This window comes from Mixophyes fleayi, chromosome 1 (genome assembly GCF_038048845.1).
Source record: "Mixophyes fleayi isolate aMixFle1 chromosome 1, aMixFle1.hap1, whole genome shotgun sequence".
Classification (NCBI taxonomy): Eukaryota; Metazoa; Chordata; class Amphibia; order Anura; family Limnodynastidae; genus Mixophyes; species Mixophyes fleayi.
In genome coordinates this window covers 343,320,037-343,335,090 of record NC_134402.1, presented here as the reverse complement: position 1 = coordinate 343,335,090, position 15,054 = coordinate 343,320,037, and the positions used below count along the sequence as shown (strand labels likewise).

At 41.7% G+C, this 15,054-nt stretch overlaps 1 protein-coding gene across 3 annotated transcripts in view; it reads left to right on the top strand.

The window, feature by feature from the left end:
- The first annotated feature begins 866 nt into the window (after positions 1–866).
- Positions 867–15,054, top strand: part of CHFR (checkpoint with forkhead and ring finger domains) — a 32,016-nt gene continuing 17,828 nt past the window's right edge. For 2 of the 3 annotated variants that reach the window (XM_075216999.1, XM_075216981.1), the window contains exons 1-4: positions 867–973; positions 2,495–2,627; positions 4,327–4,426; positions 4,787–4,896. In XM_075216999.1, coding sequence (XP_075073100.1) covers positions 2,507–2,627; positions 4,327–4,426; positions 4,787–4,896 — 331 coding nt within the window. In that variant the 5' untranslated portion in view covers positions 867–973; positions 2,495–2,506. The other variant, XM_075216991.1, reaches the window with a different exon arrangement.

Genomic DNA, 15,054 nt, shown 5'->3' with positions numbered 1-15,054 from the left:
GGAGGGAGCCGGAGTACCAGCTGACGTGACCGCAAGGTAAGTATTTTCTTTTCTTTTTTGCAGGATTTTTTTTTTTCCATTAAGAGCGCTGCCCCCTTGCCACAACCAAAACTCCTTCTGGGCCACATTTACAGGCGTGCTGGGCCGCATGTGGCCCGTGGGTTGGACAACCCTGGTCTAATTGAATCATACGTTCAGCTTGACCATTATACTGAAAAGCAGTGAATTTACTTTGCAGCAAGTTTAATTTTTATTCAGGATGCAAAAAGTGTATTTTTTTAATAGGTAATAAATCGGCCTAGTTGTGAGAGCCGCGCATTCAAGTTCAGGCAGCCATCCACATTTAACCTAGGCAGTTGTTTTGGGATGTTTTTTCCGATTTTTGAACTAAAAATTAAGCACTAAAAACAGCACTAAATCACCATTGGTATCATATCCATGGGGGGAAAATGAATTAACAATGGTGGCAAAAAGTCCAAATATATAGGATAAAAATTGTGAGGTTCATTACTAAACTTTTTTGTCTCTGAAAGTTTTGATGTACTGGTTACATTTGCTTGTTATCACCTCAATAATGATTACAAAAAAATTGCTAATGTGCGACTTGCTGCTCTATATCCACAACACACAAAGTAAAATACAGAGATACATAATAAAATAAGGAGCACATATGATCCCACTCCAAAGGCTATGTGTAGAATTAAGTATTAAATGAACGTTAAAATGTATATTTTCCAGTGTATATTAGCATATGTCCATACCCATATGATCTGCTACCACTTAGCCCAAATCAAAAATGGCTGCTCTGTCCTCCACACGGCCGCGCCCATTCTGTGGATGATGTTGGGGATGGGGGTTTCCATAGGAGACGCCACGTTCTTGGCAGGCTCCACCTCCTGATCAGCTGACGCTGCCTGGTTTGTGTTGTGACAGGGAGGCGGCCGCGGATGAGACGGCGGAGACAGGAGAGTCGGTAATCCTTCCCCGGGGACAGGGTCTGTGTGGGGCTACAGCCAGCTAGCTGTATGCTGGCCTGCTGCAGCTGGGATTGTGATTGTCACTGGTAGAGGAGGGTGGGAAACCCCGGGCAGGCCCAGAATAACATGCACCCCCACCCTGGGACTACGGAGCCCCATAGCACGTACAACTCTTTCCACATTAAAGCTCATGTTATGGCTTCTCGGACTTGCAGGAAGTCCTGGGATTCGGTATTGATAATTTTTTTGTGCTCACCATGTAATTTATCACCACCGTGATAAGCACTGTTTTACCTCCGCCCCACTGATGTCTACAGTTGTGAAGGCTGACACTCCTTTTACCCTAGTCTGTGCTCTTAGTAAACTGATGCTCATGTAGCAAGCCCAAGTACCCAGTGCCTATAGTGTGCCAGTTCACCCCATGGCAGTCATTTTTGTCTGTGTCAGTAGTAACCATCTCTTCTGGACTTGCAAACTCCCCTAAGACCATGGTACCCCACTAGGGAGTGGTATTTTTTGATATTTGAGCTACTGCCATGGGTCTTTAAAATAGTAATAGCTTGTTATCCATTTCATCTCTTTTGAAAATATCAATGTTCTTTGTGTAATCTGTGCAGTATGAGATCCACCATCCACCCCCCCCCCCCCCCCCCCCGAAACACAGGTTTATACCGATTATCCAGCCCCCTTCTGTAGCTCTTAACTGGAGTATTTTATCTATTCTTCTTTTCTCCAGCTTTGGTTCCTAGTCTCGCTTAATTAGTAAGTATTTCATTTTTAAGTTCTATACATGCCTAGGGAAGTCCCCTGGAAAAATCCTACTCCTCCCTACTGGAGACTCAAATTCCATGGCACCTCATCATCCAATCAGACTCCCATATTTATAGACAGCTGCCTTCAACCCCCACTCTGACTCAAACAGGAAAGCCTCAAAGAATAATACAACACACAATTCTATCTATTAATCTGTACTATATATCTCTTTATATTGATAGACTGAAAGAGAAAATATTAACATCTGTATTTTAAACTTTATATGTATTGCCATCTTTTTGTGCATAATTAGTTGTATCTTTTTCTTTTTGTTACTTTTTTTTTTTTTTATGCATTCAATTGCATTAACATTTGCTGTTATAGAGAACTAGGTCTTGTTTTATATTGCTTTATCTTGATACAGGAATAACAGTTACATACAATACACAATATATCATAAAGGTAGCCATGTACTGCAGCACTTAATTAGCAAAAGCTTCTGTATTTTCCAAGGCAATATTTGTTTTAATGATGCAAAATTGTGATAGGTGTTTGTGTGCTGGGCATGCTTGCAACGTAGAAGTTAATACCATTATGCCTGTCTCCAATACCTTGGCTGTCAGCTCTTGCAATAATAGCTTGTTCTCTAGTCTGAGCTGCTGCTACTGTTGTGTCTGGTTGGCAGGGGGGGAGACTTCTCCCTGATGCGTAAGTTTGGTTCTCCCTGCCCCCAACTCATTGTGGTTTTCTCCCGATTGTTTCAGATGTGAATTGAGATGGAAGGCTTAGGGGAGAAGAAACCTTGGGGGAAGCTGAGCAGACTGCCGGGAGCTGAGACAGAGGCTTCCTCTGAGCTTTTTCTTTGCAAAAAGCAATGGACAATTGGAAGGAAGAAAGGTAATTCTCAGTCTACAAGTATAACAGAGAAGGTCAAACATAAAGTTTAAGGGCTAATAGCAGCTACTTTGCACACTTGATTTGTTACATTTAATCTTTATCTTTATTTTTATTTTTATTTAGTGTAGTCTGTGAGCAGTCCTTTATTTCCTTAACACACTGACCTTTTTTCACCTCTTAGAAAAGGCTAATTCCTAAATGTTTCCTTGAATTTGTTGCTATTGAAGAAGCCCCCCCTTCAGCTCCCACCCTTCCACTTCAGAGCTCAGTCTTCTCTTTTTCCTACTCATTTATATTTTGTGTAATGTAAGTTTGCAAGCAATATCTGTATTTGCATAGATTTCATAAATTGTTTGACCAGTATTTATTTTAATTGTTTAGAGTATTTTTGTAATATGTATCATATTAGTTGCCAAAACAAATCTTTCCAAAACAAATGTAACTGTTAACCTGTTCTTGCATAGAGGTTACTACTTTATTATCCCTTTCTTTACTTTTATATTTTATTTTTTAAATCTCTTTATAGAAACCGACACGAGGGTAAATGCAATAATTGTAAATCTGTTATTTTGTTTAAATAAAACATTGCAGTAGCAAAAATAGCAAATAAACTATTCGCTATTAACACTAATATTAAAATACTAAAAGCCAAGGAGTAGTGAAAACAGACACAGCCCCTCAATAACATTTTGCCCAAACCATAGTTGAAAACTTTTATTTTAAATGTGTTTGAGATTGTGGGAAGAGGAGAGGGCAAGGGATTTGGTGGAGAGAAAAATTAAAATTATTGATTGTACAAATTGTACCCGTGTGCATGTATCATGGTATTGGTACCAAAGTTCCAAGTTTACTGGAAGCCAGATACCCTAGAATTAAGTAGGCTGGATAGATATTCCACTTTCTTGAGATTTTGACCAAGGCATTATTTGATGAACGGCAACGGAACTGAAAAAAACCCATTTCATATGTTGATGAATTGTATAGTTCTGCTTTTCCTCAAATGTTAGGACAGCGCTGACTAACTAGAAAATAATATTGAAGTTTCTCACTACTTGTTGCCATTTTCTGTGAAGGTCCGTTTCAAACTCCAAGTTACTGACTGATCAATAAAGTAACTAATTCTAGAAGTAACGTGTGTGACTGTAGCATTATATTTTGTTTGTTTGTCTGTTATCCAATTATATATCACATTAAAAAAACAATGAAAAGCAGTTCTGGTACTGTACAATTTCCAAGCTCTCAACATATACGACATAATCTACACACTCTTTTATAACTTGTGTAGGTGCTTCATAAGTGTTAAATGTATTTATTTTTTTAAAAGCTTTATTCTATTTTAAAGACTGATCTCTGTTATTGGGTTAGGTATTATCAAAGTTTTAGGTATTCAAATTGTTAGTAATTGAACACTATGGTCTCAAAGTATATATTCTTCAAGTATGCAGATGTTCTGCTGTGTTAAAAGTAATTCTTCAAATCTAAAAAATGGTTTTCTTGATCCATTTTATATTTGCCTAGGAAATATAAAGCAGGTCCTATTTTAGTATGTACATGTGGCTTCAGTGATCACATTGGGAGGTAACACTTGCTTGTTTGACCCCCAAACTAGAAGAGCTGAGCAGGAATCTCATTTTACTTGTTTTTGGTCTTGGATAGTGGAGTTTTTATACAGCAAATTTATCCTGTTATTTCCCCACAGGCTGCGATCTGTCATTCCCTGGCAACAAGTTGGTATCTGGGGAACATTGCAAAATCACAGTGGATGAGGACTCTGGGCTTGTTTCATTAGAAGATACAAGGTAAATGAGAATGAACTGGTCTAATACATGGTCATCGGTATAATTAAGTATATAAAGTATATTTTAATTAATTTGATGCACTAAATCAATAAAATCCCACATCTAGAAATTTCTAGATGATGATATATATGTTCAATAAGAAAATGGTAAAGGGCATCTAGATATAGATAGACATATCTTTCCAAGAATAAAGACTTGTTGACCACAAAGCTGAACCTTTTCAGTTTGTGTTGATATATTTTAATGACAGTTTTCACGTGTTGATATGTACTCGTTATAATTGTTAATATGGAATTTTTTTTTTTTTGTTTCTACATACATAATATAATGTTATCGTACCTCTACTATATATTTATGCAGTACCAATGGCACAGTGATTAACCAGCAGAAAGTACTAAAGAAACAGACCTACCCTTTAAAGAACGGTGATGTGATTTATGTCGTCTATAGGAAAAATGAGCCAGAACAAAGTAAGTTCCCCCAAAAAAAATTTTCCTTCATATTTTTATTGGTGTAAATTAGGGATGTGCACCGGCGACTTTTGAGGTCTCGTGTTTTGTGTTTTGGATCCGGATTTTCGTTATTTTTGAGGTTCGGATTTGTCTCGCAAAACACTTGACGAAAGGTCTCGGTTCGGATTTAAGGTATTGGATTCGGATTTTTTTTGAAAAAAACATAAAAAGTTTAAAAATCAAGTTTTTGGGCTTATTTTCACTCCTAGGCTATTATTAACCTCAATAACATTCAATAACAAGCATTTCCACTAATTTACAGTGTATTCTGAACACCTCACAATATAGTTATTAGTCCAAAACGTTGCAACAAGGTATCTTTCTGGACTGCGTAGAGGAGTGGGTCACCACAATATATATTAAAAACCCTGAACTTTTATGATTCGCACCAATAATTGTACCTGGACTGCGTAGAGGAGTGGGTCACCACAATATATTAAAAACCCTGAACTTTTATGAATCGCACCAATAAATGTACCTGGACTGCGTAGAGGAGTGGGTCACCACAATATATATAATAAGAAAACCATCAACTGGTTTGATTCGCACCAATAAATGTACCTGGACTGCGTAGAGGAGTGGGTCACCACAATATATTAAAAACCCTGAACTTTTATGAATCGCACCAATAAATGTACCTGGACTGCGTAGAGGAGTGGGTCACCACAATATATATAATAAGAAAACCATCAACTTGTTTGATTCGCACCAATAAATGTACCTGGACTGCGTAGAGGAGTGGGTCACCACAATATATTAAAAACCCTGAACTTTTATGAATCGCACCAATAAATGTACCTGGACTGCGTAGAGGAGTGGGTCACCACAATATCTTAAAAACCCTGAACTTTTATGAATCGCACCAATAAATGTACCTGGACTGCGTAGAGGAGTGGGTCACCACAATATATATAATAAGAAAACCATCAACTTGTTTGATTCGCACCAATAAATGTACCTGGACTGCGTAGAGGAGTGGGTCACCACAATATATATAATAAGAAAACCATCAACTTGTTTGATTCGCACCAATAAATGTACCTGGACTGCGTAGAGGAGTGGGCACTGGGCACCACAATAAAATATATAAAAAACCTTCAACAGGTCTGCATTACACTACACATACGGCTGCTCCTCCATCCTCTCCATCATATACATGTTGGAGTTTTAGCATGTGACAACCTCTTGTTTTTGATAATGTCAGTGCATTTTGAATATTTTTCAATTTGCCCCACACCACTGAATGTACTTTATCTATGATACGCATCTATCTATCTTGACTGCGTAGTGTGGTGGCCCCGGTACACAATTTGGTACCGGGGCCACAATAAAATAAATACACCCTCCACGTGTCAGAATTCCACCAAACAAGTATCTGGACTGCGTAGTGGGGTGGCCCCGGTACCCAACTTGATACCGGGGCCACAATAAAATAAATACACCCTCCACGTGTCAGAATTCCACCAAACAAGTATCTGGACTGCGTAGTGGGGTGGCCCCGGTACCCAACTTGATACCGGGGCCACAATAAAATAAATACACCCTCCACGTGTCAGAATTCCACCAAACAAGTATCTGGACTGCGTAGTGGGGTGGCCCCGGTACCCAACTTGATACCGGGGCCACAATAAAATAAATACACCCTCCACGTGTCAGAATTCCACCAAACAAGTATCTGGACTGCGTAGTGGGGTGGCCCCGGTACCCAACTTGATACCGGGGCCACAATAAAATAAATACACCCTCCACGTGTCAGAATTCCACCAAACAAGTATCTGGACTGCGTAGTGGGGTGGCCCCGGTACCCAACTTGATACCGGGGCCACAATAAAATAAATACACCCTCCACGTGTCAGAATTCCACCAAACAAGTATCTGGACTGCGTAGTGGGGTGGCCCCGGTACCCAACTTGATACCGGGGCCACAATACCTCCTCCAAACATGCTACAGACAATTCGTCATTGAGATCCCATTAAGTATGTTAAAGACAGACAGGGTCCAAGTGTTATTAGTTGACTTTGTAAAGAAAAAAACTGTCCCTGTTGCACATAGTCGTGCAATGAAGACTTACTTTTTCATTTAAAGGCACGATCTTTCAAGTGTAGTGTTTGTAAGTCTAAGTCATATTATACTTTTGGTAAAATTGGTTTTTTTGGTTCCTCTTTATGTTAATTAATTAGTAATAGAATTAAAGTAGGAAATAGAATTAAATAGAATTAAAGTAGGAAATAGAGTGGTATAGAGTTGTAGTGTGGTATAGATAGAGTGGTCCACACAATATAATAATAAAACCCTCAACTGGTCTGAATTCCACCAAACAAGTATCTTGACTGCGTAGTGTGGTGGCCCCGGTACACAATTTGGTACCGAGGCCACAATATAATTAAAAAACCCTCCACGTGTCGGAATTCCACCAAACAAGTATCTGGACTGCATAGTGGGGTGGCCCCGGTACCCAATTTGATACCGGGGCCACAATACCTCCTCAAAACATGCTCCAGACAATTCGTCATTGACAGACCCCAGACAGACAGGGTCGTAGTGTTATTGTTTGACTTTGTAAACCCAAAAAAATGTCCCTGTTGCACTTGCACATAGTCGTGCAATCAAGACTGACTTTTTCATTTAAAGGCACGATCTTTCAAGTGTAGTGTTTGTAAGTCTAAGTCATATTATACTTTTGGTAAAATTGGTTTTTTTGGTTCCTCTTTATGGTAATTAATTAGTAATAGAATTAAAGTAGGAAATAGAATTAAATAGAATTAAAGTAGGAAATAGAGTGGTATAGAGTTGTAGTGTGGTATAGATAGAGTGGTCCACACAATATAATAATAAAACCCTCAACTGGTCTGAATTCCACCAAACAAGTATCTTGACTGCGTAGTGTGGTGGCCCCGGTACACAATTTGGTACCGAGGCCACAATATAATTAAAAAACCCTCCACGTGTCGGAATTCCACCAAACAAGTATCTGGACTGCATAGTGGGGTGGCCCCGGTACCCAATTTGATACCGGGGCCACAATACCTCCTCAAAACATGCTCCAGACAATTCGTCATTGACAGACCCCAGACAGACAGGGTCGTAGTGTTACTGTTTGACTTTGTAAACCCAAAAAAATGTCCCTGTTGCACTTGCACATAGTCGTGCAATCAAGACTGACTTTTTCATTTAAAGGCACGATCTTTCAAGTGTAGTGTTTGTAAGTCTAAGTCATATTATACTTTTGGTAAAATTGGTTTTTTTGGTTCCTCTTTATGGTAATTAATTAGTAATAGAATTAAAGTAGGAAATAGAATTAAATAGAATTAAAGTAGGAAATAGAGTGGTATAGAGTTGTAGTGTGGTATAGATAGAGTGGTCCACACAATATAATAATAAAACCCTCAACTGGTCTGAATTCCACCAAACAAGTATCTTGACTGCGTAGTGTGGTGGCCCCGGTACACAATTTGGTACCGAGGCCACAATATAATTAAAAAACCCTCCACGTGTCGGAATTCCACCAAACAAGTATCTGGACTGCATAGTGGGGTGGCCCCGGTACCCAATTTGATACCGGGGCCACAATACCTCCTCAAAACATGCTCCAGACAATTCGTCATTGACAGACCCCAGACAGACAGGGTCGTAGTGTTACTGTTTGACTTTGTAAACCCAAAAAAATGTCCCTGTTGCACTTGCACATAGTCGTGCAATCAAGACTGACTTTTTCATTTAAAGGCACGATCTTTCAAGTGTAGTGTTTGTAAGTCTAAGTCATATTATACTTTTGGTAAAATTGGTTTTTTTGGTTCCTCTTTATGGTAATTAATTAGTAATAGAATTAAAGTAGGAAATAGAATTAAATAGAATTAAAGTAGGAAATAGAGTGGTATAGAGTTGTAGTGTGGTATAGATAGAGTGGTCCACACAATATAATAATAAAACCCTCAACTGGTCTGAATTCCACCAAACAAGTATCTTGACTGCGTAGTGTGGTGGCCCCGGTACACAATTTGGTACCGAGGCCACAATATAATTAAAAAACCCTCCACGTGTCGGAATTCCACCAAACAAGTATCTGGACTGCATAGTGGGGTGGCCCCGGTACCCAATTTGATACCGGGGCCACAATACCTCCTCAAAACATGCTCCAGACAATTCGTCATTGACAGACCCCAGACAGACAGGGTCGTAGTGTTACTGTTTGACTTTGTAAACCCAAAAAAATGTCCCTGTTGCACTTGCACATAGTCGTGCAATCAAGACTGACTTTTTCATTTAAAGGCACGATCTTTCAAGTGTCAGAAAGAGAGAGAAGACACAGGAGAGGAGAGTTGTAGCTGGGGACCTGGGGTGGAAGCTCCCAGGCTCCCCCAGCATTGCCTGGAAGTCTGAGCGTGGTGACTGAGCCAGGGCAAGGAATGTGTGCCCTGGATGAGGGGGAGAACTCCATGCCACTATAGTGAACCCAAGAGAGAGGGGGACACTGCACATGGAAGAGGCCCTGGAGTGAGGGCTGCTACAAGAGGCATGGTAGCTGTAGTGTCAGATCCTGAGGCTGAGAGTACACAGAGTGACGTGTCAGAGCACAGGAGACATTATCCCCGCAGAGGAGGGATGAGCTGCAGTTGAGAGGTCTGCTGTTGAAATAGGACATGCACACTTTAACAAACCAATCATTTCAGCGACAGGGCCTACCAAACAACTTTGACTGAAATGATTGGTTTGTTTGGGCCCCCACACCAAAAAAGCTATTCATCTCTCCCTGTACAGACTAAACAGGCTCTACTGAGGCAAGATGTCGTCCTCATCCTCAACCTCTGATTCCTCTCCCCCTACAGTGTCTACTTCCTCCTCATCACACATTATCAATTCGTCCCCGCTGGACTCCACAACCACAGGTCCCTCTGTAGTATCTGGAGGGCAGTGCTGTACTTCATTGAGGAATTGATTATTCATTTTTATAAACATCATTTTTTCAACGTTGTGAGGAAGCAACCTCCTTCGCCGCTCACTGACCAGGTTCCCCGCTGCACTAAAAACTCTTTCCGAGTACACACTGGAGGGGGGACAACTCAGGTAAAATAGAGCCAGTTTGTACAGGGGCTTCCAAACTGCCTTTTTTTCCTGCCAGTAACAATATGGACTGTCTGACATGTCTACTTGGATGGTGTCAGCAAAGTAATCATCCACAATTTTTTCTATTGTGACAGCATCCAATGCAGCGAGAGTAGACATGTCTGCAATGGTTGGCAGGTCCTTCAGTCCGGACCAGATGTTATCAGCATCCCCGCCAGTGCCTCTTTTGGGAAAACTGAGCTTTTTCCTCGCAGCCATAGATGTGGAAGAAAATGAGGGTGGAGCTGTTGGCATGTCACGGTCCTCTTCAGAGGACAATCTCCTGACCAGCAGGTCTTTGCACCGCTGTAGATTTGTGTCCGCCGGAAACAGAGACACAACATACGCTTTAAACCGAGGATCGAGCACGGTGGCCAGAATGTATTCCTCTGACTTTAAAAGAGTGACCACCCTCGGATCCTGGCAAAGCGTACGAAGGGCTACATCCACAAGAGCTACATGCTTGCTGTAATCGCAATGGCTTACCAGCTCCTCCCTCACTTTCTCCAGCTGCTTCTGCAACAGCCTGATCAGGGGAATGACCTGACTCAAGCTGGCAGTGTCGGAACTGACTTCTCGTGTGGCAAGTTCAAATGGCTGCAGAACCTTGCACAACACGGAAATCAGTCTCCACTGCGCTTGACTCAGGCGCATCCCCACTCCTTTGCCTATGTCGTAGGTGGCTGTGTAGGCCTGAATGGCCTTTTGCTGCTCCTCCATCCTCTGCAGCATATAGAGGGTGGAGTTCCAGCGCGTCACAACCTCTTGTTTGAGGTGATGGCAGGGCAGGTTCAAGCTTTTCTGATGTGCCTCTAGTCTGCGGTAGGCACTGGCTGAATGCCGAAAGTGTCCAGCAATTTTGCGGGCCACCGCAAGCATCTCCTGCACACCCCTGTCACTCTTGAGGTAATGCTGCACCACCAAATTAATGGTGTGGGCAAAACATGGGACGTGCTGGAAATTGCCCATATTTAATGCCCGCACAATGTTACTGGCATTGTCTGACACCACAAATCCCCATGAGAGTCTAAGTGGGGTAAGCCACTGGGAGATAATTTCCCTCATTTTCTCTAATATGTTGGCAGCGTTGTGCCTCTTATTAAAGCCTGTAATGCACAATGTTGCCTGCCTTTGCATGAGCAGCCATTTTGTAGATGCTGCTACTGATGCAGCTGTTGCTGTTGCTGCGGAAGGGGATGCATCTACCCAGTGGGCTGTCACAGTCATATAGTCCTTCGTTTGCCCAGAACCACTTGTCCACATGTCCGTGGTTAAGTGGACAGTGGGTACAACCGCATTTTTAAGAGCACTGAGGACACTTGATCGTACTTCTCTGTACATTTTTGGTATCGCCTGCCTAGTGAAGTGGAATCTCGAGGGGATTTGGTACCGGGGACACAATACCTCCATCAACCCTCTAAATCCCACTCCACTGATGGCGGACACCGGGCGCACGTCTAACACCAACATTGCAGTTACAGCCGCAGTTATACGCTTTGCAATAGGGTGACTACTATCGTATTTGGTGGTCATGGCAAACGACTGTTGGACGGTCAATTGTTTGGTGAAAGACTTAGCGGTCTTACGACTTCCCCTCTGGGAAGATGACCGACTAACAGCAGCAACAGCAGCAGTGGCAGTAGTAGGCGTACCGCTGCAGGATTCCTCGGATGAATCCCGTATTGAGGAGGACTCAGTCTGGCTGGTGACTTGGGCTGCAGGACTGAATCTGATGGAGATTGTGGAGGAAGTTGACGAGGAGGGTGTTGCTGGTGTGTATCCAACTGGACCACGGGATTTAGGTGTCCCTGTACCGATGAGGGTCCTAGCCCCAGTTCCTGAACTAACCACTGAACTATGAAGGTTATTCAGGTGACGTATAAGGGAGGATGTTCCTAGGTGGGCAAGATCCTTACCCCTGCTTATTTGAGCTTTACATAAGCTACATATTGCCATACATTGGTTGTCTGGATTTGGATAAAAATAACTCCAGACCGAAGAGGTGCATTTTTTGGTCTTCTGACCAGGCATGACGATGGGCTTTTTCATCCCATGGACATCAGCTGTTTCCCCCCCTGGTGCCTCATTTACAATAACCACATCACCATCCTCATCATCAAGTTCCTCCACAGCGCCAGCTACATCATCAATAGCCTCCTCCCGAGCCACCTCTTCCCGTACAGTGATGGGAAGGTCAGGCTTGACAACCACCAACACGCTTGGACTCGCCTTGGGGATTTGTGATAATTTCTCTTTAGAAGGCAGAGTTGTTTGCTGTTTTGTTGCTGACAGCATAACTCTCTTCAATTTTTTGTAGGGGGGGGGAGGAGGAGGAGGGCTAAGATCCGTGGGTGAAGCTGAACCACTAGTCATGAACACGGGCCAGGGCCTAAGCCGTTCCTTGCCACTCCGTGTCGTAAATGGCATATTGGCAACTTTACGTTTCTCCTCAGATGATTTTAAGTTTCTCTTTTTGCTACTTTTTCTTAACTTGGGCTTTTTGGATTTTACATGCCCGGTACTACGAGATTGGGCATCGGGCTTGGAAGACGACGTTGATGGCATTTCATCGTCTATGTCATGACTAGTGGCAGCAGCTTCAGCATTAGGAGGAAGTGGGTCTTGATCTTTCCCTACTTTATCCTCCAAATTTTTGGTCTCCATTATATGTAGCACAAGATACTGCAGAATGTGTGAACTTGGTAATATTGCAGTACCAATGGACTTATAATGCTGGATTGGTTTTGCAAATTTGGTTATAATTATTATATATATTTTTTTTTTTTTAAATTTTTTATTTTTTTTTACTTTTTTTTTATTTTTTACAAACTTGGGAATAATGGGGAAATAACTATGCCCTTAGAAGCACAGAGCACAGGACACAGCACCACTGGACTGAACAGGACACGGCACAGGACCCAGCAGCACTACGGAACTCAGCAGGACAGAGCACAGGACACAGCACCACTGGACTGATACTGCAGAATGTGTAAACTTTGTAATATTGCAGTACCACTGGACTTTTACTGCTGAATGTGTGAACTTGGTAATATTGCAGTACCAATGGACTTATAATGCTGGATTGGTTTTGCAAATTTGGTTATAATTATTATATATATTTTTTTTTTTTTTAATTTTTTATTTTTTTTTACTTTTTTTTTATTTTTTACAAACTTGGGAATAATGGGGAAATAACTATGCCCTTAGAAGCACAGAGCACAGGACACAGCACCACTGGACTGAACAGGACACGGCACAGGACCCAGCAGCACTACGGAACTCAGCAGGACAGAGCACAGGACACAGCACCACTGGACTGATACTGCAGAATGTGTAAACTTTGTAATATTGCAGTACCACTGGACTTTTACTGCTGAATGTGTGAACTTGGTAATATTGCAGTACCAATGGACTTATAATGCTGGATTGGTTTTGCAAATTTGGTTATAATTATTATATATTTTTTTTTTTTTTTAATTTTTTTATTTTTTTTTACTTTTTTTTTATTTTTTACAAACTTGGGAATAATGGGGAAATAACTATGCCCTTAGAAGCACAGAGCACAGGACACAGCACCACTGGACTGAACAGGACACGGCACAGGACCCAGCAGCACTACGGAACTCAGCAGGACAGAGCACAGGACACAGCACCACTGGACTGATACTGCAGAATGTGTAAACTTTGTAATATTGCAGTACCACTGGACTTTTACTGCTGAATGTGTGAACTTGGTAATATTGCAGTACCAATGGGCTTATACTGCAGGATTGGTTGTGAAAATTTTGTGGTAATTAAAAAATATTAAAGTAGTTTTTGGTATTTTATAAAAAAAACTTTTTTTTATTTTTTTAAACACAGGGGAATATTGGGGAAATAACTATGCCCTTAGAAGCACAGAGCACAGGACACAGCACCACTGGACTGAACAGGACACAGCACAGGACCCAGCAGCACCACTGACCTCAGAAGGACAGAGCACAGCACACAGCACCACTGGACTGATACTGCAGAACACAGCACAGCACAGCACAGCACAGCACTAAACAGCACAGCACTAAACAGCACAGAACTAAACAGCACAGAACTAAACAGCACAGAGGACCACCTAACACACCCTCCCTCTACCCTGATCAATGCCCGAGTGAAGATGGCGGCGACTAGCGGGGAATTTATAGGATCCGAGTATCGCGAGATCCGACAACGGGATTATGAGTCAGAGCCTCAGTTTCACTTTTGAATTTGGCGCCAATACCCGGATCTGTCTCGGATCCGACTCGGATCCGCAACGTTCGGGTGGGCTCGGATTTCAGAAATCCGAGCGCGCTCATCCCTAGTGTAAATATGAGCACAATATTTTCTATAGAACAGTCTATGGCTGACTAAATAAAATTACATTTAAGTCATTGCTGCTTTTATATGTTCTATAAGCATGTGAATTTATCTTGATTTCCATGTTCTCTTTAATAAATATATCCTTTAATAATCTTCCTTGATTGTTAGTCAGATGAATATGTATATGTATCTTATTATTGTATATGCTCTTATTCTTTTCCTTTTCCAATGCTGCCTGCGCCTCACAATTTAGCATTTTTATTACAGTGTCTTCTTATAGGCTTTATAGAGTAGGGGTGCCCAAAGTGCAGTCTGCCAAGGCCTTTGTGCGGGCTTTGTATTCCAGTACATTTTAATCATTGATGGTGCCCGGAAGGGAATCTTTGTGCTCACCAGTGATTGGTTGGTGGTCTGTTTAGGTTATGTAATGCTGGAAGACAGCGAGATTGGTTGCACCGTGCTGTAGGGTTTCAGCACTGAATACTCACCAGTAGCTGGTGGATTTTGATAGATAGCAAGTCACCCTTCTTGTCTCTTTGAGCATATACTTTAAGGCTTTTGTAAGCTTTTAGGTAGAATGAAGTTCACAGCAGATTGATACTAGTTACAGCTAAGCATGTCAATTTTGTACAGCTCCTATTAAGCTCTCAGTGAGATAGCTCATAAGCCCTTCCCTG